The sequence below is a fragment of the Leiobunum rupestre genome, chromosome 3 (genome assembly GCF_980474605.1).
Source record: "Leiobunum rupestre chromosome 3, qqLeiRupe1.1.hap1, whole genome shotgun sequence".
Lineage (NCBI taxonomy): Eukaryota > Metazoa > Arthropoda > Arachnida > Opiliones > Sclerosomatidae > Leiobunum > Leiobunum rupestre.
Window position 1 is genome coordinate 63,128,290 of NC_143386.1, and position 26,173 is coordinate 63,154,462.

General features: G+C 35.5%; 1 protein-coding gene across 3 annotated transcripts in view; it reads right to left on the bottom strand.

Moving 5' to 3' along the window:
* The window catches only part of Pex1 (peroxisomal biogenesis factor 1), a 42,202-nt gene that overhangs the window by 15,123 nt on the left and 906 nt on the right, over window positions 1-26,173 (bottom strand). For all 3 annotated transcript variants that reach the window (XM_090168950.1, XM_090168952.1, XM_090168951.1), the window contains 14 exons: window positions 25,931-26,071; window positions 24,537-24,626; window positions 23,127-24,002; window positions 22,420-22,537; window positions 20,567-20,789; window positions 19,303-19,526; window positions 14,948-15,118; window positions 14,716-14,870; window positions 14,431-14,605; window positions 12,167-12,363; window positions 10,335-10,469; window positions 8,588-8,712; window positions 4,097-4,179; window positions 3,926-4,029 (listed from right to left, as the gene is read on the bottom strand). In XM_090168950.1, the coding sequence (XP_090025076.1) occupies window positions 3,926-4,029; window positions 4,097-4,179; window positions 8,588-8,712; window positions 10,335-10,469; window positions 12,167-12,363; window positions 14,431-14,605; window positions 14,716-14,870; window positions 14,948-15,118; window positions 19,303-19,526; window positions 20,567-20,789; window positions 22,420-22,537; window positions 23,127-24,002; window positions 24,537-24,626; window positions 25,931-26,071 (2,817 nt within the window). The remainder of the gene's footprint in view (window positions 1-3,925; window positions 4,030-4,096; window positions 4,180-8,587; window positions 8,713-10,334; window positions 10,470-12,166; window positions 12,364-14,430; window positions 14,606-14,715; window positions 14,871-14,947; window positions 15,119-19,302; window positions 19,527-20,566; window positions 20,790-22,419; window positions 22,538-23,126; window positions 24,003-24,536; window positions 24,627-25,930; window positions 26,072-26,173) is intronic.

Here is a 26,173-nt window from a genome sequence, read left to right on the forward strand (position 1 = left end):
AATAATCTTCTATCCTCATTTGTTTATTTTAAATTAAAAAATCTTAAACTGGAAATTTGACGAAATTTGACATACAAGTGGGAATTTATGGGTATTTTTATGTAGTTTTTTACTCGAAGATCTATTTGGTGCGAGATTCGCGTGTTTATGTTTACTTGAAGACCCATTGGTACAAGCTATTTGAAAGTTTTTAATTTCTTCAAATTTTGTTTCAGGTTTAGGTTTTTTCTCCCTTTTCATTATCGATTATTTGCGTATTGAATACTCTTTAAAAATGTATAAAATTAACATAAAATATATAAAATTAACATAAAAATATATAAAATTAACATGAAATAAAATAAATTAATAAAAATATATAAAATTAATAAAAATATATAAAATTAATAAAAATATATAAAATTAAAATAAAATATAATGTATTATATATAATATTACCATAAAATATGTATTATAATATAATATAATATATAAAATTACCATAAAATATATAATGTATTATAATATATAATAAATTAACATAAAAATATATAATGTAATATAATATATAAAATTAACATACAAATATAAAATGTAATATATATAAAATTAACATAAAAATATAATATAATGTATAAAATTAACATACAAATATATATAATGTAATATAATATAATATACAAAATTCACATACAAATATATGTAATATAATATAATATACAAAATTCACATACAAATATATGTAATATAATATAATATACAAAATTCACATACAAATATATGTAATATAATATAATATACAAAATTCACATAAGAATATATATAATGTAATATAATATAATATAATATACAAAATTCACATAAAAATATATATAATGTAATATAATATAATATAATAAATAAAATTCACGTAAAAATATATATAATGTAATATAATATAATATAATAAATAAAATTCACATAAAAATATATATAGTGTAATATAATATAATAAATAAAATTCACATAAAAATATATATAGTGTAATATAATATAATAAATAAAATTCACGTAAAAATATATATAATGTAATATAATATAATATAATAAATAAAATTAATATAAAAATATATTATTTCCTAAAAACTGAAGCTTTTGTGGAATGAGGAGAGGGCACCCTTTTACACATTCGCATTTTTCTCTTATGAGCTTATGGATTATTTTTATTGTATCTTTTTTTGGAAAGGGGGGGGCGTACAAAGCTCGTCATAAAAGGGGAATTTGGGGGGGTCGTTTTCTAGCACACTGCCAACTTGATCCGGGCATAATAGGCATCACGCCGAAGGGATCAAGAAGAAGGTTGCGGGTTGCACGACTACTCAAATAGCATTAAATTTGCATCTCAAAACTAACAGCCAAAAACCGAAGCGGCCAAAAAAAAAGATTCATAGTAGCCTTAAACCTCCGGCAGGGCTTCAGATAAAGGACCCCTTCCCCCGCCTTTTCTAAAAGCGGTTTTCACAAATTTGACGTAATGCCTTTATTTTTTGGCCCCCCAAAAGTTAAAGTCAGTGAAAAAAAGCCGCTTATATATATATAAAAAAATGGACCCGTTCCCTTTTGAATAAAATTAAGCCCATTTTATATTTTCGGGTTTTTTTACCCCGACTTAAGCCTCTGTTAGTGTATTTTGTTCCCCCAATGCGAACGCAACCTTCCCGCTTTCCTCTAAGTACCTGGTCGCTTTGGAGAATAAATTTTACCTTGTTTCGCCATCAAGAAACAATGGCTACAATGGGTAGAAATCCCTAGAATCCGTATATCCCATTGAGATACATTGTACGCCTGTCAATTTGCCGGCGTTTCTTTGGATTTTTTCCCCTTTCTTTACATTGTTATTATTTCCCAGTAATTCCCCGGTTTCAAAGATTTCGTGGCTGGTACATTATTTTTAATGGGCTTTTTTTTATTTCGGTGTTTAAAACTGGATTTTATTGAAAAACTATGGAATAGTAGATATTTCAATGATTAATATTTAAATAAAGATAAGACCTTGAGAATGGGAAATTTTTCTGACGGTTATTTTCTCTCACTAAAGGCTCGTAACACGTTTTGTTACGAATTTAATAAGCCAATTTACGCCCGCTTATAGATTTTGTTGAAATACTGTTTATCAAAGTGCTGCCTTAAGATATTTTGTGTTTATGAAAAGTTTAAAAACTTAAGTTATTGTTTTTTACATACAGTGTGTTTCAAACGGTTATGCAAAAAATTTAAGGAGTTGTAGGGGGTGAGTTGAGAAGTATGCCTGTTTTTCCCATTTTCCTACGGTGAGTTAAAAGAGCGCCAGAGAGCTTCAAAGTGTGGCTTACTAGCCCCTGGAAGTAGGCTGCAAGAAGCACACAACCAAGCAGCAGGGAAATGCGATTTCAGGGGTACGATGAATTTGCGAATGCATGGGAATTGAGATAAATAACAAAAAATAAATGAGTAAATAAGAAATGGACAATGAGTCTAATTAAACACAGAAGAACAAAGTAGGAAAATGTGTATCTGGTACAAGTTTACTTTTTTACGCTGGTTACCTCAATTTGTTTACAAAGTTTTTTTAACCTATCACACGAACCCAAACCTTAATGTTTGCATTTCCGTGCTGCTTGGTTTTGCGCTTGCCGCAGCCTACTTCCAGGGGCTAGCCGGCCACGATTTGAAGCTCTCTGGCGCTCTTTTTACTCATCGTAGGAAACAGGCATACTTCTCAACTCACCCCCTACAACTCCTTCAAATTTTTGCATAACCTTTTAAACCTCCTGTATATAAATTTTCAAAGGTGGGTAAAAAATTGGACTATTTAAACACACATTGAATTTATATTCAAAGGGACTAAATTCTGAATAGAAAAATTGTCTATTTAAGCCAAGAATTAATGTGGTTATAGTTAGTTAATTATAACACGTTTTTCTAACATAACTTAACACCAGACATCCCCAAGCTTCAGTGGCGTAGGAACGGGGGGTACAAAGGTACAATGTACCCCCCTTTTGTATATCTAACAAATAAAAACCACTTGATTAGAATCGGTGCGGTCTGCTGGCTTTGGACGAGTGATAGAGGGTATCGGGGAGACTACAATTGACTTGCAGTGGCGTAGCTAAGATCTCCGCACCCCCCGTTAAATTCTTATGGTTGCCCATAGATCGATAGAACTTTAGGGGCCTCTTGGGTACGTTCACTAACGCAAATCAGGGAAAAATCAGTTTTTACTTGATGTTTGCTTGTCGTCATATTGACGTAGGAAGTTACTGAACGGTGTTATATCTAGTCAGCGCTGTTTTTAAAGACGGCGGCTATAAATTTTACGGGGCCCCAAAATCAAAGGCAGCGAAAAATATTATTTTCAATAATTAATGAGTTGGTAATGACGAAATTGTTGACGACAATATTCTTTATTGTTGCAACGATCACTCTTTTATTAAAAAAGTGAAAACGGCCATTGCAGTAGCTGAGACATTCCAATTAAATGATAGGCCTTTGACCAAACCAATAGAATTGTTGATTAACACTACAGTTGTATAATTTTAACTCCTCCCCCAGCTAAACTGTAAACACCGACGCGTTTGACGTAAAGACATAAAAAAAAACCTTATCTTCTAGCTGGTTCTTTTTTTGTGTCGGATGCCCATCGTGACGTCAAATCGGAAACGCGAAAAATCGTACAGTAACAAAATGTTGGCATCGATTACTCATCGATGTTTTTGATAAACGTTACTGGTCCTAACGCTTTGTGGGGTCTGCAGGGGCCCTATTTACGCCACTGATTATACGATCTATTCAACAATTATTCAGTATAAAAATTAAACTGTAGTTTACTAAATGGAGTCGAAAACCGGTTTTATAAGCCTCGTCTGAAAAGTTTATTAAATGTATTCAGAATTAAATCATAGCTTCAATTTGAAATGACGCTTACTTCGTCCGGCAGAGGGCAGTTGACGCATTTGTCTAGACGTCCAGGTCGAAGTAGGGCCGGGTCAATCAGGTCCGGACGACTTGTTGCGGCCAATACGGAAACACCTGCGTTCAAAAGAAAAACGTCGCCATTACAGGGGAAATATTATAAACGTTGATAAAAATAAAATACCTTGCAAAGCTTCGACGCCGTCCATTTGTGTCAATAATTGGTTGACGACACGATCGGTGACTCCAGTGCTATCGTGGCCTCGCCTGAATTTACAAGTAACTTATGAAATATAACGTCAATGTTAGTAAATCATGGTATGTACCTATTAAGAAACCATGTTACTTACTTATTAATAAACCATGGGATGTACTTAATTATAAACCATGGTACATTTAATTATAAACTATGGTACACTAAATTATAAACCATGGTACATTTAATTATAAACTATGGTACACTAAATTATAAACCATGGTACATTTAATTATAAACTATGGTACACTAAATTATAAACCATGGTACACTTAATTATAAACCATGGTATGTACTTAATTACAAACCATGGTACATTTAATTATAAACTATGGTACACTTAATTATAAACCATGGTATGTACTTAATTATAAACCATGGTACATTTAATTATAAACTATGGTACACTAAATTATAAACCATGGTACATTTAATTATAAACTATGGTACACTAAATTATAAACCATGGTACACTTAATTATAAACCATGGTATGTACTTAATTACAAACCATGGTACATTTAATTATAAACTATGGTACACTTAATTATAAACCATGGTATGTACTTAATTATAAACCATGGTACATTTAATTATAAACTATGGTACACTAAATTATAAACCATGGTACATTTAATTATAAACTATGGTACACTAAATTATAAACCATGGTACATTTAATTATAAACTATGGTACACTAAATTATAAACCATGGTACACTTAATTATAAACCATGGTATGTACTTAATTATAAACCATGGTATGTAATTAATTATAAACCATGGTATGTAATTAATTATAAACCACGGTATGTACTTATTAATAAACCATGGTATGTACGTATTAATAAACCATGGTAAGTAATTAATTGTAAACCATGGTATGTAATTAATTGTAAACCATGGTATGTAATTAATTGTAAACTATGGTATGTAATTAATTGTAAACCATGGTATGTAATTAATTGTAAACCATGGTATGTAATTAATTGTAAACCATGGTATGTAATTAATTGTAAACCATGGTATGTAATTAATTGTAAGCCATGGTATGTAATTAATTGTAAACCATGGTATGTAATTAATTGTAAACCATGGTATGTAATTAATTGTAAACCATGGTATGTAATTAATTGTAAACCACGGTATGTAATTAATTATAAACCACGGTATGTACTTATTAATAAACCACGGTATGTACTTATTAATAAACCACGGTATGTACTTATTAATAAACCACGGTATGTAATTAATTGTAAACCATGGTATGTAATTAATTGTAAGCCATGGTATGTAATTAATTGTAAACCATGGTATGTAATTAATTGTAAACCATGGTATGTAATTAATTGTAAACCATGGTATGTAATTAATTGTAAACCATGGTATGTAATTAATTTTAAGCCATGGTATGTAATTAATTGTAAGCCATGGTATGTAATTAATTGTAAACCATGGTATGTAATTAATTGTAAACCATGGTATGTAATTAATTGTAAACCATGGTATGTAATTAATTGTAAACCATGGTATGTAATTAATTGTAAACCATGGTATGTAATTAATTGTAAACCATGGAATGTAATTAATTGTAAACCATGGTATGTAATTAATTGTAAACCATGGTATGTAATTAATTGTAAACCATGGTATGTACTTATTTATAAACCATGGTATGTACTTATTTATAAACCATGGTATGTACTTATTTATAAACCATGGTATGTACTTATTTATAAACCATGGTATGTACTTATTTATAAACCATGGTATGTACTTATTTATAAACCATGGTATGTACTTATTTATAAACCATGGTATGTACTTATTTATAAACCATGGTATGTACTTATTTATAAACCATGGTATGTACTTATTTATAAACCATGGTATGTACTTATTTATAAACCATGGTATGTACTTATATATAAACCATGGTATGTACTTATATATAAACCATGGGATGGCATAAAGGGCTTTCAACCACCCTCCTACGCCTTGTAAAGCGGCCACCTGTTTAAAGGCATTAAATGTCGCTAGATGACTTGGGTCTAAGGCGTTGCTAAGGGTATTAGACTAGCCTAGCGGATGAACTTTTTATTAAACATATCATGTATTTTTTTATAAACAATATTTTATATATTAATAATAAAAACTAACTATAATCCAAAAAGGATCTTGAAATATCAGCATGAACTGGCGAAGGTACATGTTTCAAGCGAATAACATTACCACTATAGGAAGATGCTTACTTTCCTCTAAGATATATGTTACATACTTCTGGACCCACATAAAATTACAGAAAATTTAGTAGGCTGGTAAGACTACCAAGTTTGGAAGTCTGAGACTTTGCATAGTCTACATCGGTATATTCCCATTCGATCGAAATCCCATTCGACCGAATTCAATATGTTTCCGAAATATAGCCCAAAAAGCGGATTCGGTTTTTTTACTTCTGCCTGCGGTTCCACGATGTCACTTGGAGGTAGTTATAGGCTAGGTTAGGTTAGGTTAGGTTAGGTTAGGTTAGGTGCAAAATTGGGCTTTAAACCTCACAATTGGGCTATTTTCGATCGATTGGGACTCAATGTTAAATCGTTTTCGAGCGAATGGGATTTCGGTTGAATGGGCCCAAAGCTCTACATCACTGTACCAGAAGTTAGCCAAATGTTCAAAGAACGTTTTGAAGAGATTTATTAAATATAGTTACTAAAAATTAAGTATATATACTAAATACAGAACACGAATACGATTCCATGTAGCTGACCTCAAACAAAGATAATATTGACGTAGTACCCTAGATTTTAATTTAGAGAGCTTTCCAAACGAGAGTTTTGTAACGAAGCGATTACCTACTTCCGGTACGTGAACTCCGAAAAGTCGACCTCGAGCGGTTATCCTATGATTAGCGTAATACACTCTTAAAAACAAAAGGTTTATTTTTAAACCTTCAAGGGTTTTTCTGGTCTCATATTGAACACCTGAACAGGTTTATAAAGGTTGTTTTTCTACACCTTAAATAGTTTTTTTTCCTTTTAGGGTATATATTTACACTGTTTGGGGTGCTTTTGTCCTCCATTTTGCTTCACCGTTTATGGTATAAAACTACTTCCTCCAGGGTTCTTGTGTTAAACTACTCCCTCCAGGGTTCTTGTGTTAAACTACTCCTTTAAGGTTTCTACAATTCTTCCTTTAAGAGTTCTACAATACTTCTTTAAAGTGTTTAACTACTCCCTTAAGGGACTAAAATACTTCCTTTAAAGTGTTAAACTACTCCCTTAAGGGTTCTACAATACTTCCTTTAAAGGGTTAAACTACTCCCTTAAGGGTTCTACAATACTTCCTTTAAAGTGTTAAACTACTCCCTTAAGGGTTCTACAATACTTCCTTTAAAGTGTTAAACTACTCCCTTAAGGGTTCTACCATACTTCCTTTAAAGTGTTAAACTACTCCCTTAAGGGTTCTACAATACTTCCTTTAAAGTGTTAAACTACTCCCTTAAGGGTTCTACAATACTTCCTTTAAAGTGTTAAACTACACCCTTTAAAGTGTTAAACTACTCCCTTAATGGTTCTACAATACTTCCTTTAAGGGTTCCACAATACTGCCTTTAAGGGTTCCACAATACTTCCTTTAAGGGTTCCACAATACTTCCTTTAAGGGTTCCACAATACTTCCTTTAAGGGTTCCACAATACTTCCTTTAAGGGTTCCACAATACTTCCTTTAAGGGTTCCACAATACTTCCTTTAGGGTTCCACAATACTTCCTTTAAGGGTTCTACAATACTTCCTTTAAGGGTTCTACAATACTTCCTTTAAGGGTTCTACAATACTTCCTTTAAGGGTTCCACAATGCTTCCTTTGAAGGGATCTACAATAATTCCTTTAAGGGTTCTACAATACTTCCTTTGAAGGGTTCTACAATACTTCCTTTGAAGGGTTCTACAATACTTCCTTTAAGGGTTCTACAATACTTCCTTTAAGGGTTCTACAATAATTCCTTTAAGGGTTCTACAATACTTCCTTTGAAGGGTTCTACAATACTTCCTTTGAAGGGTTCTACAATAATTCCTTTAAGGGTTCTACAATAATTCCTTTAAGGGTTCTACAATACTTCCTTTCAAGTGTTAAACTACTGCCTTAAGGAAGCTACACCCTACCAGGTGTTAAATCACTATATTTACGTTGTAATATAACACTGTTTATTCACCTTTTCAAGTTTAAAATTTAAAAATAAAACCTTAAGGGTGTATATATTAACCCCACCGAGTGTTTTTTTTAATATATTTAAGACCCTTAATATACCATTAAAACTCCATTTTTTAAGAGTGTAGCTATGGAGCACAATTTTTCGGAGTTACGTGCGAGGCAGTTATTTCGAATCTAAGGTACACGAGGTCCACATAAAATAAGACTTACCTGGGAGCAATAGCGTCGAATTCGTCGAAGAAAATGACGCAAGGTTTAGCGCTTTGGGCCCGGCTGAAAACGTCCCTGACCGCTTGTTCGCTGGCGCCAATGTACTTGGACAACAATTCTGGTCCCTGAAACAAAACGCGCGCAAAACTAATTATAATAAATCCCCAATAAATGCTCATTTTTAAACCCTTTAATGATTAACGAAGGGAAGAAGAGCCTTTATAGTCTTAACAAATTCGTTATACTTGAGTGGAGATATTAGGCCCACCGCAAGGGGGCGCCTATGACAATGAAAGGCAGCCTACCTATATCGACAATAAAAGTAGGGGGGCTATAAATGGGGGGGGTGATCCTGAATAGGCGAAAGACAATGTCTTTCCTTAGCTCGAATCATTTATTCCTTTTGTGTCATCCCCGACACCGGCTCCTTTTCTAGTTCGGGTTGGGCTTCTGTTTGCGCGCCGATAGCCCGGCGCAAAGACAATGCGGATAGGCCCCACCTACAACGGCAGCGCCCCCTGGTTGCGATTGTGTCGCTAGTCTCGGCTCGTTAGAAGCTGAGCGCTTTACTGCGGAAGGTTGCTTAGCTATTAATCCTAGTCTGTTCTCCGGTCCCGCTGATCAAGCTGGATTATGTGACGTGATTAAAGCAATCTTTGTTACCCCTTTTCATTTCCCCCTATTTTAATCGGGGGGGGGGCTTTAATAAACCTTTATTATGTATCGTCGTATATTTTTTTGGTATTTAACATTTTTCTGGGGTTAGTAAAGTACTGGTATAAGTCACGTAATTAAACTAAATTACCTGGAGCCACGCGAGGCAATTGGCAATTCAATTTCAAAGTGGTTTTTCTATTGGTCAGCCAAAACGCGCAAAGTGTTTTCCAACAGGTGGTAATAATGTGGTAAATAACGTTATGGTATGAAATGGGAAAAGTGGTAATTAATGGTAAATAATATATTTCCATGAATTATTTACAGTATTTAAAACTTAAACCTACATTTATGGTGATAAAACCTTCAAGATTTAGAACAGACTTGTAGAGTAATGAAAATAAAGATTAATATCTTCTAAAGTAGATTTATTTTTTGAAATATTTTCTCGATTACCGTTAGTTTCGAGAACTAATGGGAATTTTAGTGGGAATAAGCTTAGTTAGGAATGGTGTCATCAGAAAAATTATTGATCTCTAGAGGGGAGCTAATCTATAGCGAAAAGGTCAAAATTAACAAGTAAGCTCGCTCAGTCCCTGTCCTTACTGGTTATCGGTAAAAGGTGCATTCTTAAAAACAATATTATAGATTTGTGAATTAACCTGTGTGACATACATATGGTAATTATGTTACCTAACGTACGATTGACGTATTAAAAGTCTCAGAAAAAAATATAAATATTGTTCTTTTTTGTGTTGGGATGAACGTTATTGGGTTGGCATGGTTACGAGGTAACAAAACCCCGAAAACTTAAAGGACCGTGCAGGCCAAATTTTGATTTTTCGGATCTTCTATCACCAGAAGTTAATGAATGGAAGTTTTAGCATAGCAACAGCCATAATGTAATAGGCGTATTCCCCTCGCGCGTTACTGAAGAAAGGGGGATGACTAAGGCGACCATATCTCTCAAACGATACAATAACACCCTCAATCACGAGGGACGTAAAGGGAGGAGCTACTTAATTTTCCCCGATATTTTTCCAAACGGCATTGTGGCCCCTTAACGAGAATCAAGTTGTCTAACAAAACGTACCTTAATACTGATGAAATTCTGTTGGCATTGACTGGCAACCACACTGGCCAGTAGTGTCTTGCCGGTTCCCGGAGCGCCGTACAATAGGAGGCCCGACTGTGGTCTTAAGGGACACGACGAGAAGAGCTTGGGATACTTTGTAATCGAAAAGAGACAGAAACAAATCCTTTATTATAGAAACCCAAGTCCATCAAGCGTGCTTCTACGACTAGGGTGCGAGCTAAGGGGGGATGGGGGTTAAAGCCCATTGTCAGGGTGCTCCCTCGAATGTGTTGAATGAGAAAGGGAAGTTTGGGGTTGGGGGAAGGTTCCCCTCCGTCCGAGCCCCTCGTCTTATTAAAACACAGAGGCTTTAATGAGCTGAAAAGAGGGATTTAGGAGCTGGCCTAAACGAAAGGCTTTCGGATGCTAATTTGTCGTAAAGCTGTCCTTTGTGAGGGCCCTAACTGCTGGCCCACTGACGCCCCCTACCGCCTCAAAAACGTCACGAGGACAGGCTACGGAGATTTCGTTTTAAAAGGACCCAAATAAAAGGAAAAGAACGGCCCTTTTAAATTAAAGGAACATGTTGATCCTTTCAAAATATAGGGACCCCCGCCAACTCCTTCCTTTTCAGCAAAAGCAATATAAAAGGGATTTAATCAGAATAGGCTCTTTTAATTTCGAAGCCTACTTTTCGAAACAGGACGCTTTCTATTTTCATATATTTTTGTTTTAAATAAGCCTTTCTCTATTTTTATTTTGGTATTTGCGAGATGAAGTTAGTCTAGTTATAGTGTTGTTAATTTTCCGGAAAAATAAAATGCGGAAAAATTTCCAAAAAATATTTCGCAAATCGGAAAAACCAAAAATTTAATATAAGTTACTTTTTCAGGGTTTTTAATGTTTTTAACTTTTTATCGATATAAAATGTCTAATATCAGTAAACATGCTACAAAACATTAATATTGTTACATTGTCCATTAGTTTAAAGGGAATATAACCCGCAAAGCAATCTTTATGGAAGACCCCTTCAATTTTTCAAATTTCCCGTACAGTGGCGCCAAACATTTCTAAAGCCAAAGGCAAGAGCGGCCAGAGCTGCAAACGTTGGTGTTCCACACCAAATACCTGAGGTTATATTCCCTTTAAACTAGTCTAGAGGTTTAGTTTTACTTTTAGATTCGAAAAAATGCCGCTTTATTAAATATAATAGCACCATAACCATTGCAATTATAAAATTTCTTTCAAAATGAAGCCTTTTATGTATTACTTTTATATAAATAAATAATCATCATTGTTAAAAACAAGTACCAAATATTTAATTTATAAATTGTGTTTCGGTATAAAACTTATGATACGTTACGTAAGAATAATAATAATAATAGTAATAATAATAATAATATTCAGCTAAGCACCGCCTTAGGCCCAAGTCATATAGCGACTTTTAATGCCATTAATTCAGGTGGCCGGATGACAATGCGTAGGAGGGTGGTGGCAAGCCCTTCATGCCACGCGAGCCGATAGCTCCTTACACTAACTATTACCGTTAACCTCGACAAGTTTTTATGGAAGGGGAGACCGAAGAGCCCGGAGGAAAACCCCTTAAACCAGTGTGGAGAGAACTTGCAAACTCTACGCATAACGAGTTGTTCCCAGTTTTCACCCCTTTCCCTTGTAACGTTTAGTAACGCTTGTACAAACCCTACCCCTAACCGCGGTACGTAATTTATGAACGGTCCCTATCACATGGTACGAAGGAGAAAGTGATACTGGATTTTAACCCATAATTTTCAAACGTCGGTAGGGGGCTTAAATTTAGAAGTAGGCTTATCCGACGGGTTCCAACTTACTTTCAAAGGCCAAGTTAAGGTTTGCTCTATTATTTTCTTGACCGCCGAAAGCCCACCAACGTCGGACCAATCCTTGGACGTTTCTTGGTGCAGTTTGACACCGTGCAAACTGTGCGGTGTGAAATTCGACAGAGCTTTTTCGAAATCGTCCTGAACCAGTGTTATACCATTCTGCTCTTCCTTTTTGAACTCCGTGTCTATCGCGATCAAACATTATCGATCATATTAGTAACTTAAAGGCCTAGGATTCCTTCTGCCTTTTTTCCTTTAAGTTTCCTTCCCGCCGCGCAAATATCCTGGTGGTAGGCCAACGTGTTATGCGGTTGGCCTACCACCAGGATATTTGCGCGGCGTTAAGTAAACTTAGAGGCAGACAGGCAGAAGAAATCCTAGGCCCTTAACCAAAATTTAACTTTCTATCCCTAATTACAAGGGCCCATACTCTGGCCGTAGCTTTGACTATAACTCAATTTACATTCTCGACCACCACTCGGAATTTTTAAATAGTCTAAAACAAGAAGTAAATGAACCGAAGTTATCGAAATAGCGCTCAGAATCGGAGCGCGTTTTCCTTATGAAAATGATGAGAAAATTGAGTCAAATAAAAGCTAATTTCCATCCCCGTCTTTTGTCGCGATAAATTGCACTTGGGAATTGTGGGTATAGCTATTTCTATGTATAAAAAAATGCTTTCATAAAAACAAAATAGTTTTCTTTTCGGCCTAGGAGAGCTCAAAATTAAAAATTCGAGGTCAAAATGTAACTTCATAAGGAAAACGCCTCCCACATGGGGAGTATAGTAGTCTGATAACTTCGGTTCATTTACTTCTGCTAACACCAAAAGTGGATATGACTTCATACAATAAGTGTCGCTCCCGCTTGATTTCGTACCTTTGGCTATGCTTGTCGTGATATTTCTTAAATAATAGCAGAAAACGCGTAATTTTGATTATCCAATAAGAACTCGAACCGCTAAACCACGTGATGTTTAAAGAAAAGTAGTACAGTCAGAAGGTCAACCCGGTCCGGGTGTTATTCATTATCGAAGCGAAAATTGGGAGGTTGTAGCTGTTTGGCGTGAGTTTAATTAAGTTTTAGTTAATTTAGATACGAATTTGAAAATTTAAAATTCCGCGAAAGAAAACTGCAGCCCAGTTAGCCGTTGGATTAAAACCACAATCGACACAGGGTAAAAAGCCCAACTGGAAAAACAGTTCAATTAAGCCATAGCCCAATATTGCATTACGAGATCAAATTGTTATTCTTAAATACAAATTGAACTAATACTTATTTATATAATAAATAAAACTTAATTATTGAAATAACAACAATTCATTTTAGAAAGCAAATTTTAAAGATATCGCGAATTTAACGACTGAATTTCATTGAACTCTTTTTAACCCCTACAAGGTCGTATGTACCTGCGGTAGTCGGCTTCAACTCTGGCGGGAAAATAGTATTCATCCGCCTATGAGGGGGGGATGGGCATAGAAATAGCACGTTTCTTGGCCGACGACGAGAGCGAGATTTTTTGTATGAAGTCATATCCACTTTTGCTAACACCCCCTTTGATGAATTTCGGGCTACGGCACTGTTACCAAAAACCGAAGAAGTAAAATCAAAAGTCTATAATATTGTTCCATGAGTTTGTCACTTAGGGGAATATTTTACTGAGAGCTAGTAACGGAGATTGTAACAAGAAGACAATCTCCCCCTAGCGAGGCGCTGTCAAAGGCTACGTGTGACGTGTTAGCAAGCGGACGCAAAACGGTGACTAATATAGCCGAGCGGTCGTAATTTGCGAGTCCAAAAATACTGAAGTAACGCGAAGCTAGCACAGATATTTCAGTTTGCGTGTCCAAAAATACTACGATAACGCGAAGCTAGCACAGATGTTTCAGTTTGCGTGTCCAAAAATACTACGATAACGCGAAGCTAGCACAACGGTGTCAGTTTGCGAGTACAAAAATACTGAGCTAACACGAAGCTAGCACAACGGTGTCAGTTTGTGAGTACAAAAATACTGAGCTAACACGAAGCTAGCACAACGGTGTCAGTTTGCGAGTACAAAAATACTGAGCTAACACGAAGCTGGCACAACGGTGTCAGTTTGCGAGTACAAAAATACTGAGCTAACACGAAGCTGGCACAACGGTGTCAGTTTGCGAGTTAAAAATCAATTGAGGAAACACGAAAAACGCTACATGAAATTTTTTTTGTTTACGCTACACTAATCATATAAATTATAATTAAAAAAAACTAACTGTAAACTCGAATAGCGTGGAAATGTATGGCGCGATCCACAACCATCTCTAGATCTTGCGTCACGAAACCTTCCATTTTGGAAGCGATTTTGGGAACGTCAATCGCTTCGAGACATAACGGCGAGATCGAAGTTTTATTCAATATAACCGCTTTTAGAATGTCTTCCCTTTCCTCCTGTTAGTAGCAAAAAATAAAACTATAAAAGTTACCCCATCCAGCTACGAGGCATCACTTTATTACTTTTTTGTCACGTAGTCGATGCAAAAGTAAAAACAAATACTTACAATTGTAGGAGACTTTAATTCGAAAACGTTACTGAAAACGTGTCGCCCTCTGGTATCGGAGAGCGAAGGATGGATGGATTTCAAAGATTTCGCCGTAGCTAACGCAACAACGCGCGTTTTACTGTCTCGAAAGTATTCCAAAATTGATAATAAGGCTGTAATATCAAAAGTAAATTAGTGGGAAAACCTAATAAGTATTTGTAACGCTAGAGAAAGTGCAAGGATATCTTACTGGATGCGACTTTCCCGAAATATAGGGCGTCCGGGCTGCCCTCTTGTTCGGGAGAGGCAATAGCGCTGGCTGCGGTATCCAAATCTTCCAATAAAACAATAGAGGGTTGTCTGTGGGCGGCTTCCGCAAAGGCCCCACCCCAAATTTTCTTGATCGAATCGGCTCTTTTGCCTGCCGAAAATGGGCGGGAAATCGAATCAAAAATACATTTGCTTTCGCGGTCGTAAAACAATAGTTGGGATTGCGCGACTAGGGTGCATTTCAGACGAGGGGTCGGACATTCCCAAAAAAAGCGTACGGGATTTCGAAATCTCTGTGATTTCGCGATTTCGTCAAAGATTTCGCGATTTCGTCGGAGATTTCGCGATTTCGTCGGAAATTTCGCGATTTCGTCAGAGATTTTGCGATTTCATCAGATTTCGCGATTTCGCGATTTCATCAGATTTCGTCCAAGATTTCGCGATTTTATTAGGATTTCGCGATTTCGTCAAAGATTTCGCGATTTCGTCCAAGATTTCGCGATTTTATTAGGATTTCGCGATTTCGTCCAAGATTTCGCGATTTTATTAGGATTTCGCGATTTTATAAGATTTCGCGACTTTGTCAAAGATTTCGCGATTTTATAAGATTTCGCGATTTTATAAGATTTCGCGACTTTGTCAGAGATTTTGCGATTTCGTCAAAGATTTCGCGATTTCGTCGGAGATTTCACGATTTCGTCGAAGATTTCGCGATTTCATCAGAGATTTCGCGATTTCGTCGGAGATTTCTTGCGAAGTGTACGGGATTTTGTACAAATGTCCGACCCCTCGATTTCAGATTCTCGCACGAAACTAGCATCAGTTACCAGGTTTGCAGAATCTGTTACTTAAAGCATAAGTAACAGAATCATGCATAAGTATGCCATGAAGTTTTAAAAATGGGAAAAGGAGGTTTCGTTAACCTTTTCAATAGCCTATAAGGCATTGACGTATTAACTCATGGCAGGGTCCATACGCTTTGAGCCGCTAATAAGGCGTATGGATAATGTGGCACTGACCTAAGGAGTATAAGAATTTTTAGAGTCGTTCCAGAAAAAATTCCGGGAAATTTTCCGCAAATCGGAAAAATAATGCATGTATATTGAAACATATATTACTTTTTACGAAAAATTAAATGCGGAAAAATTTCCGGAAAATGTTCCGAAAATCGGGAAAAAATGCATGTATATTGAAACATATATTACTTTTTACGAAAAATTAAATGCGGAAAAATTTTCGGGAAATTTTCCGCAAATCGCAAAAATTAAATATTGAAACGTATATTACTTTTTAATGGTTTTTATTCTAGACTAGTCTAAAGGTTTATTTTTACTTTTGGATTCGAAAAAATGAGGCGAAAATGACGATAAATTTAAAATTTGCGAACAATACTGGAAATTATTTTTTTAATTATTTATTTTCGGAAAAATACGGAAAATATTCCAGAATAAAGGCCTCGATAATTTTCCATAACATTGTTTTCTATATAAATGTTATACAGATGCATACTGCTCCGTGATTTGTTACATTTGCTTAGCCACACGCACTTTCTTCGCTTGACCAAAACTAGGACACTGATCCGGAGTTCATCAAGATAGGAGTTTGGAAAAAACAAGCGAATGCCGACGCGACAACGATTAGAATTAAGAGGCAGGTCATTATACTTTAGGATGTCCTAAATATCATGATTAAATTATTAAAATTTTAATTGTGATTTCATAATTTTAATTAAGATTTAATCATTTTAATCAAGATTTAATCATTTTAAACAATATTTAATCATTTTAATCAAGATTTAATCATTTTAATCAAGATTTAATCATTTTAAACAAGATTTAATCATTTTAATCAAGATTTAATCATTTTAATTAAGATTTAATCATTTTAATCGCGGCTTTATCATTTTAATCGCGGCTTTATCATTTTAATCGCGGCTTTATCATTTTAATCGCGGCTTTATCATTTTAATCGCGGCTTTATCATTTTAATCGCGGCTTTATAATTTTAATCACGGATTTATCATTTTAATCACGGATTTATCATTTTAATCACGGATTTATCATTTTAATCACGGATTTATCATTTTAGTTACGATTTAATCATATTAATTACGGCTTCATCATTTTAATCACAATTTAATTTTAATTACGGCTTCATCATTTTAATCACAATTTAATTTTAATTACGGCTTCATTATTTTAATCACAATTTAATTTTAATTACGGCTTCATTATTTTAATCACAATTTAATTTTAATTACGGCTTCATTATTATAATCACAATTTAATTTTAATAACGGCTTCATTATTTTAATCACAATTTAATTTTAATTACGGCTTCATTATTTTAATCACAATTTAATTTTAATTACGGCTTCATTATTTTAATCACAATTTAATTTTAATTACGTCTTCATTATTTTAATCACAATATAATTTTAATTACGTCTTCATTATTTTAATCACAATATAATTTTAATTACGTCTTCATTATTTTAATCACAATTTAATTTTATTTACGTCTTCATTATTTTAATCACAATATAATTTTAATCGCAATATAATTTTAATTACGATTTACTAATTTTAATTACGATTTACTAATTTTAATTACGATTTAATCATTTTTATCACAATTTACTATTTTTAATTAAGATTTAATCATTCTTATCACAATGTACTCATTTTAATTACGATTTAATCATTTTTATCACAATTTACTATTTTTAATTACGATTTAATCATTTTTATCACAATTTACTCATTTTAATTACGATTTAATCATTTTTATCACAATTTACTCATTTTAATTACGATTTAATAATTTTTATCACAATTTACTCATTTTAATTACGATTTAATAATTTTTATCACAATTTACTCATTTTAATTACGATTTAATCATTTTTAACACGATTTCATAATTTTAATAATGATTTCATAATTTTAATCACGATTTACTCATTTTAATCGCGATTTAATCAATCTTGTTCGTGCTTAAAATTTTAAGGTTACAAACTTACAGGTAAAAAAGTAGGCCAGATTTGTTTCTTTTTGAGATTGATAATTTTATCTTAATTTTCATTGGCTACCCCATTCGTTTAGTTTCGTCAATGAGCGGTAGGTAATAAACTAGCTATGGTAAAGACTAGATTTATAAATTAAATTTACAGTGGCGTCGTCAGGGTTTCAAGTTTTGTGGGCGCTTAAGCCATAAGCTAGGGCATCCCAGTATCCAGAGAGCCGATAATTAAAGGCATATAATGAAACATATTTATAAGAACTAGAAACATTTTAATTAAAATTTATTTGGAACCATTTTTTGCCAAGGCTATTTGGAGGTTTTTTGTTAATTTTAGAAGGGCTTCAGAAATATTTTAGGTGGCCCATCGGCGAAAAACTGCCTTCAATTTAGATGACGTAGTATCAAAGGCGATAGGAGGGGGGCAGTGGAACAGGGCCCAAAATTATTCCAACTATATACGTTGCTTATATTTAAATATTTCTAAAGGTCCTTTCGGTGCGTTTGACTTTTCAAATTAATTATATGGGCGTAGAATTTCGTTTTTAACATTCTTAATGATAGAACACTGTCGAAAGAATAACTCATCTGGATTTCGTTGGGAATTTAATCAGTATATAATTCGCAGTAGAACAGAACCAACGACGCAATATGTACGGGAAAAATTAATATTTATTCCTAATTTATTTTATTAAAGGGGAACGGTCAAGCTTTAACCAGTTAGATAGCCATATAGCCCATTAAAAACTAAAATTTATGGCGAAAACCGCATCAAAAATATTGAGTGGTTAATTTTTAATAAAATAAAAAAAATTCGGGAAATCGAAAAGCGCGCGTCCGCCGCGACACCTTGTGAGAAGTCGGTGAGGCAGAAAAACAACGTAAAAGCGCGCGCTGCTGAAGACGCAAAAAATTTGTTTTGCACGCGCGGCGCGTTCCAGTTATAAGAGACCTAAGCCTAAATTGCGCGATTTTAAAAGTTAGGATAGTTCCCAAATCGCTCATACGGGGTTAGGGCGCTGGCGGCGAAAATTCCAACCCAAACACCTGGCGTTATTTTTCGTTTCAACTTTTTGGGCCAAAAGCTATTTTTTCAAGACAAAAAAAAGGTACGTGTTAGTATATTGAACGTCTTGTTAATCTTTTGATACGGAAATAAGGCCATATTTGGAAAAGCTTGGCCGTTCCCCTTTAATGACACGCATCCTGGGCGACACAACGATGAAAAGGCATTTACATACTACTATCTTGTTGAACTACAGGTTTTGCGTGTATTTTTGCTCAATCAAAATACTTTTTGAAAATAAAACTCACCCCTTAGCTGTTTGCAGTCCAAGATTTGGGAATAAACTCGATGTTTGGTATCCATCAGTTCCCTGCAAATTGCTTTGGACAACGTAGTTTTGCCCACGCCTTTGGGACCGCATATCAAAGCCGCGTTGAACAGGGGATAGTCGCAAATTTGATTGCCAATTTGCGACAGGCCTAAACTGAAACTGACATATTCCAAAATGTCCTCCGATAATGGGCCCACTCCACTGTCGAGAGAATTTATTTCAATATTTGATGGTGATTAATTAAACGACATATTAATAAGAATGTATTTATTTATTCTTAGCTTGCTCGTAGGTGTGATCTGTGTTCGTTGGCATGGTAACCCGTTTAGTTACAAGATTATTAGTAATGAATAATAATTACGTAGAGATTTCAAACCATCCTCGCAGCCAGCGTGGGAAATAAAGCCATTGAGTTGGGAATATTAATCTAGAGGTCCAATCAAAATGTCGGATTTCAGTATTTCGCAAAACAAGTTTTTAAAAAAAAAGAATACTGCCGTCTGCTCCCAAATGACGAGAAAACTTTATCATTCTACCCGTGGCGCCGTCTATCTCTCAATGGTTCGTTCAAATAAGACGCGTTTTCCGGCAAAAAGATTTTTTTTTAAATAATGGATGGCGCCACGGGTCATATCATAACGTTTCCTCGTCATTTTAAAGGAGACGGCACATTCGTAATTTTCAAAAACTTGTTTCGCGGGGAGCAGATTTGATTGCATCTCTAGATTAATATTCCCAACTAAATGAATAAAACGGTGGCACTGTACGAATGTTCGTCTGCTTCTGAGTAAGTGAGTAACTCAGTATCGCCATCTATGATTACTTGGGAGTAAATAGCAGACGAACTTTCTCTACATGATGGTACCAGAGTAGAAACATTTTGAAAAAGCATTTTGAAAATGTTTTTCCACATATCAAACCCACAAAATGCTACATAGTTTCCTAGAAACTCATAATGTAAAATGCAAAATAGTTTCCTAGAAACTCATAATGTAAAATGCAAAATAGTTTCCTAGAAACTCATAATGTAAAATGCAAAATAGTTTCCTAGAAACTCATAATGTAAAATGCAAAATAGTTTCCTAGAAACTCATAATGTAAAATGCAAAATAGTTTCCTAGAAACTGAGAAATATATTTTTTAAACTCCAAATGTATTTTGAACAACCCTGGCTAACTGTTAGAACATTAGAAGGATTGGTAGTAACGCTAAAAAATAAATACATTCTTGATCTGAATTACCCCAAAGTGATTAGTTTCCTTCCATAAGGTTGTACGTCCAAATCTGTTAATGTTCTGAAAGGTAGACGGACGTCCCACGCTTTGTAAATAGGGGATATTTTGTCCCCGATTTTAATGTTAATAGCCCCGATTGTGTTTTGAGACAAATAGTAATACGCTTCTTGATTTTTGTTTGAGTTGATTTCGCCGTTTGTGGGCATTAAAATTAAATCAATTTGTTTTCCTATATAATAAAGTCATTAAATTATTTTTGCATAATTTGTACTGAAAGCAAGATCTTTTTATGGTGGAGAGGTCAGCGAATTCTTGGATTTTTTGTGCAACTCGTTTGTCAGTTTAAGGCCAGGAAAATAAATTCCCTCTGCTGTTTTGCGCCATCTATATTGTTGGGTATGGTCTCTGTTACTAGGTACACCGGGCTATAAATTCTGATACACTGTTAACCAAACTACATATAAGAAATTACGAAAAAAAATTGAATAAAGGTATCAATATAATTACTTTCCCTTCTTAATTATTTCTAACAATATCCTAATTTTTAAACATTAATAATATAACACGATAAAAAGTTAACAGTCAATAGATGGCGCATTGTAATGAAGAGCCTTTATCCAGTTTTTGTATTGTCAGGGTTAGTCAACTATAGTAGGTCAGATAATAGAAACGGGTGTCTCAAATTAGCTCAGAAATTCCCCACCCCCGCCCCACCTCGGTGAAGGGGATAGATTTTATGTTGATTTGTTACCAGCTCCCTCTATTACAAAACGTTAAAAAAATTAATAGTGGGGTAGATTAATTATGAAAGTAATTAAATAAACTTTATTTACTTTCATAATTTAGGAAATTAATAAATACTTTCAGTAATTATTTATTTAAAATTAAATTTTTCTTATTCAATGTAAATAACCTAGATGGTGCTCCTGAGCAATAACGATAAAAGTGAATACATTTGGGGAAAGCAGCTCTGACTTATGGTCGTCATTCGAATGCTTTCGAAATCCAACCTGCTAAAGTTGAATAACCCTGCTATAACCTTTGGCGCTTTGCAATACGTAATAGTTCCACCAGCGGTCGTTAGATGTCGCGACCAGACACAACGATATTACCCCTTTGTATACTTCCTTACCCCTCTAGAACCATGTTCCTTAACGGGTCACGGTGTGCAATAACTGGTGACTTTACCGGGAAGTCGCGGTCCGGCTCTTGTAATTCATAAGGGCGGTGGCGCACTGGGATATGTTAGCCGTGATCTAATGGTCCTACCTCCACCTCCGACACGGTTGCCACAAAATTTTGAGATTCAAAATCTCTGTTTTCCCTGATTTTCACCTACAACATCTTGACCAGCCATCTCCAAAAATTGTGGCTGTCGCGATTGTACTATATTCAATTTCCATAATCCTCAAATTCAATTTAAAGTGGTTTCGTTTTCAAATCAGTTTCCACTAATTTCGCGATATTAAAGGCCACCGTAGTCCCGCACCAGTTATCCTTTAGGTACTTTTACAGCCGGTACCCTAACCTAATAGCTCTCCCAAGTTCATCTTTCACTTCTTCAATTTATTCCGGCACAAGTAGTAAGGTGTTACTGCCCATGTGGTCACTGGCGTAGGGCATTCTGATGAGACCACCAGGGTAGTAGGCTTGGAGCACAGGTATATACTTTTTCTGACCACATGTCCCGTCCAGAAAAAAACAATCACGGACTTTTTCATTATTCCTAAAGGGACGGGTTATCAGGCTAAAAATTCGGTCCGTTTGATAATAAAGTCCGTGGTTAAATGGAATTGATCAGGGATTACACTGACCATTTCATAAAAAGACCTTGCTAACAGCGCGATTTTTTTACTTACCTTTCTCATTAGTAAGTCGAATAATAGTGCCTCTGGAAATAACTACAGTATTTTCTTTAGTATTTTCCATCAACCACGATTTAAAACCAAATATCACTTCACTTTCATGCCACGATGACTATATTTGGTAAACAGAAACAGAGGTTATGAAGTATCTATTACTTTGGCCTATTTTTTTAAAAGGGAACGATCCAGCCTTAACCAGTTAGATAGCCCTATAGCCCATTAAAAACAAAAATTTATGGCGAAAACCGCATCAAAAAATATTGAGTGGTTAAATTTTAATTAAATAAAGAATTTTTCCTGAAATCGAAAAGCGCGCGTCCGCCGCGACACCTGGTGAGAGGTCGGTGAGACGGAAAAACAACGTAAAAGCGCGCGCTGCTGAAGACGCAAGTCACGCAACAAAATTGTTTTGTACGTGCGGCGCGTTCCAGAAGAGACTTAAGCCTAAATTGCGCGATTTTAAAAGTTAGGATAGTTGGCAAATCGCTCATACGGGGTTAGGGGCGCTGGCGGCAACCCCTAAGATGGCGGCGAAAATTCAAACCTGGCGTAATTTTTCGTTTAAACTTTTTGGGCCAAAAGCTATTTTTTCAAGACAAAAAAAAAGGTACGTGTTAGTATATTGAACGTCTTGTTAATCACATTTGGAAAAGCTTGGCCGTTCCCCTTTAAGTCCAAGGAAAAAAATATGACAAACTTACCATAGAAATTAGAGGGTGCAAATTTAGAAGGGTCAAACAAGAATGTCCGTAATCTAAACTTCTGACCACGACGCTAGAGGTCACTTCCAGACCAAGTTGACGTCTTAGGTCATCGTTAATTGCGACGTAACCGACATTTAAATTGGCCAGTTCTTTATTTAGAATCGTCCTTTTCAAAATCACTACTCTGACAACGGCCGTTTCGAAGGACCACGCTTGTTCCTCGTTTTCGCGATTCGAATTTCCCGCGTTCGACTCTCCCATTTTGCCCCCAGATGGCAACGTAGTCGGCTTTTTGCCGTTACTTTCAAATTTCTCGTACGGAGACAACGCTTTTCGAATCGACGCCAAGAAGTTGTTTGATCCACTGTGACGTAGCGACGTCGGTAGGTCGACGTCATTGACATAAATTACGGAAGATACACCAGGATAGTTGTCGAAAACGTCCGTTAGGGGCGCCACGCGTAAAATCACCTCCGTTTTCGGAATCGTTACTTTTGGTTGCTGTTTCGTGGGGCTTCGATTAGTTTTCGTTTCGAAGTCCACGATGTCGCTGTTGTCGGAACTGACGCTTTTTACGATGCTGTTAAATATGTTGGTGAAGAAGTTCGAATTATTGGGGGAGCCGGCGCTGTCGGTTTCAGTTTGGTTAGACTGTTCCTTCGTGTCGTTAGGCTGACTTTGATTTTCAATGAATGGCGATATATGGAGTTCGGTTCCCGATTTTAACACCAGAGGCGTTGTCTTAGGTTCCGTTGTACGCACGTGAACGACTATACAAGTGGATTTATTCACCCAAACGGGGAAACTTAAGTTGCTCCAGATCACCATAATTTGGTTCATTAGAACTTGTTCTATGTGTGACGCGTTGAGTTCCTGCATTTATATAAGAAAAATAAGTGCTTCAATAAAATCATACAGGACTCTCGTGCCCCCCCCCCCCCTCGCAACCGCACTGCCAGAACTTTGAATAGAAAACTCTCAGTTTCCAGAGTTTAAAGATAAACCATAGACCAATCGGTTGTATCGGCAGTTGTGGTAGCACCGATAATTTAATGGTTGCGTCATTTGACGTCATAGCACCCGAATTAGAAAAGTACCTTCTCTGTGTTACCATAAGTACAGATCGTTCTCAAAATTTTTAACTGACGAGGAGACTACCCAAGGTGATAATCACCGATTTTGTTGAAACTAGGTGGGTATGTAGACCTTATGGTAACACGAAATTTCACCAAGGGAAAAGTTGCAATGGACATTAGTTCCGCCATGGCAACCGAATATGTTTTTGACAACACAGTATGTATATTTTCTCATTGAAAATAACATACAAAGCTCTTGTTAAAAGTATCATACTTACGTTACAATGTAATTATAAAGGTAGAAACGCTAATAAAAGCACGGCACACTTACCGTGATTTCCCAATCGTCGGCGGAAGCTGGTTCCAAAATGGCTTTTTCGCAAAATGGAACAGCATGGTTGGCCGTACTTCTGACGCAAACCTTAAGAAAATGCATGCAATGATATAACGAAAAAAGCGGCATCTATAGTCATGGTCGATAATTCAAAATAACTGTCGAACGGCTACTAGTTTAGGAAAATTTACTTCCACCGTTTTCGGTGTAGACGCCGTCGCCGCGAAAATGTGACCGGTGATTTTACATCGGCGGCGGCGGTGCGATCAGCGTGCGCAGACTTTTTTGTCACCGGAGGCGTAGAATCAAAATATAATGGCGGCGTCGGCGTTTATATGAATTTTCGTAGAAAATAAACTGTCTTTTATTTGCACTACCAAAGTAATAATTGAAATGTGATAAAGAAAGAACTAGATTTTTGTTAAAGCTGCAAAGAGACTCATATCAAAGGAAAATCAGAAAAATCTGGTAGCCCTGTTAAAAAATATCATAAACCGGCGGCGGCGCAAAAAACGATCGGCGTCGGGGACCAGACTCCTGTTGCCAATGGCTCTTAAAAAAACTCGGGGGCCCTTAAAATAAATCATTCGAACTGGGGTTGCGGGCCACCTGGGCCCCCAAATTAAATAAAAATATTATTAAAAATTTAACGTAAATTTCTGAAAAATATTTTTTTACACCCTTGCTAAAACGCTGTTTTCCTACCCTAGTCGAGAGCGAAATCTATCGTTAAAGTTAACGTTTTAAGTCAATAAATGTTTACGTAAATAACGTAACCAATTCTTCTTCTTGTATTTTCTCTCCCTATTTTAAAATGTTTTCCCCCATTTCATCTCCCCTGGGCCACTGGCCCTCAATAAAAATAAACTTAGAGGGGGTCGGGAGCCCGAAGGTCCCCCTTTAAAAATATCACTATTTCCAAGATAGTATTGAAGTTACTAAGAATATTGGACTACAGGATTCTGATTCCCATTCTCACAGCCTTTGTAGCTTAAATTCGTCTGCTTTCCCATTCAAGTTTGCTATATGGTATGACCTTGAATGCGCCTTAAATGCAGACGAACTTTCTCCACAAAAGCTGTGAGGAACTGAGGATGGTACCAGGGGTTAATTCTATGCTGAAATATTCTTAGTAACTTCAATACATTATTGCTATTTCCAAGTCTGTCGGAGTCTATTTTGGTGTCGAGAAACAGAGCTGCCAGGCAAATGTTTCTCAGCGGGCTAAAAATATTCCAGGGCTGCCAGATTCAGATTATTTTGTTTGAAATAAATAGAAAATGGCGAAGTTTCGTTTTCCCGCCAAATATGAAAGTAGGGAATAAATATTTTTTGGTGTCATATCGACTATGGCTATTAGAAAATTTTAAAAAATAGTGAAAAAAGATTACAGAGTCTCCGTCTTTTAAGCCCAATTTGAGGCCAAATATTCCATTAATTTCAATTTCTTCAACGTTATTCGTAGTGTCACCCTTCCAAGTTAAGCAGCATTTCAAATTAGCACCGTATTGTATCTCTAGATGGTAAGGTGGCTAAAAATGTTTTAGAAATGCAATATAAATTAACGTCATATGTAATGACATAAGTCTATAATATTATTCCATAAGTATGTCTCTTTAAGAATATTTTACTGA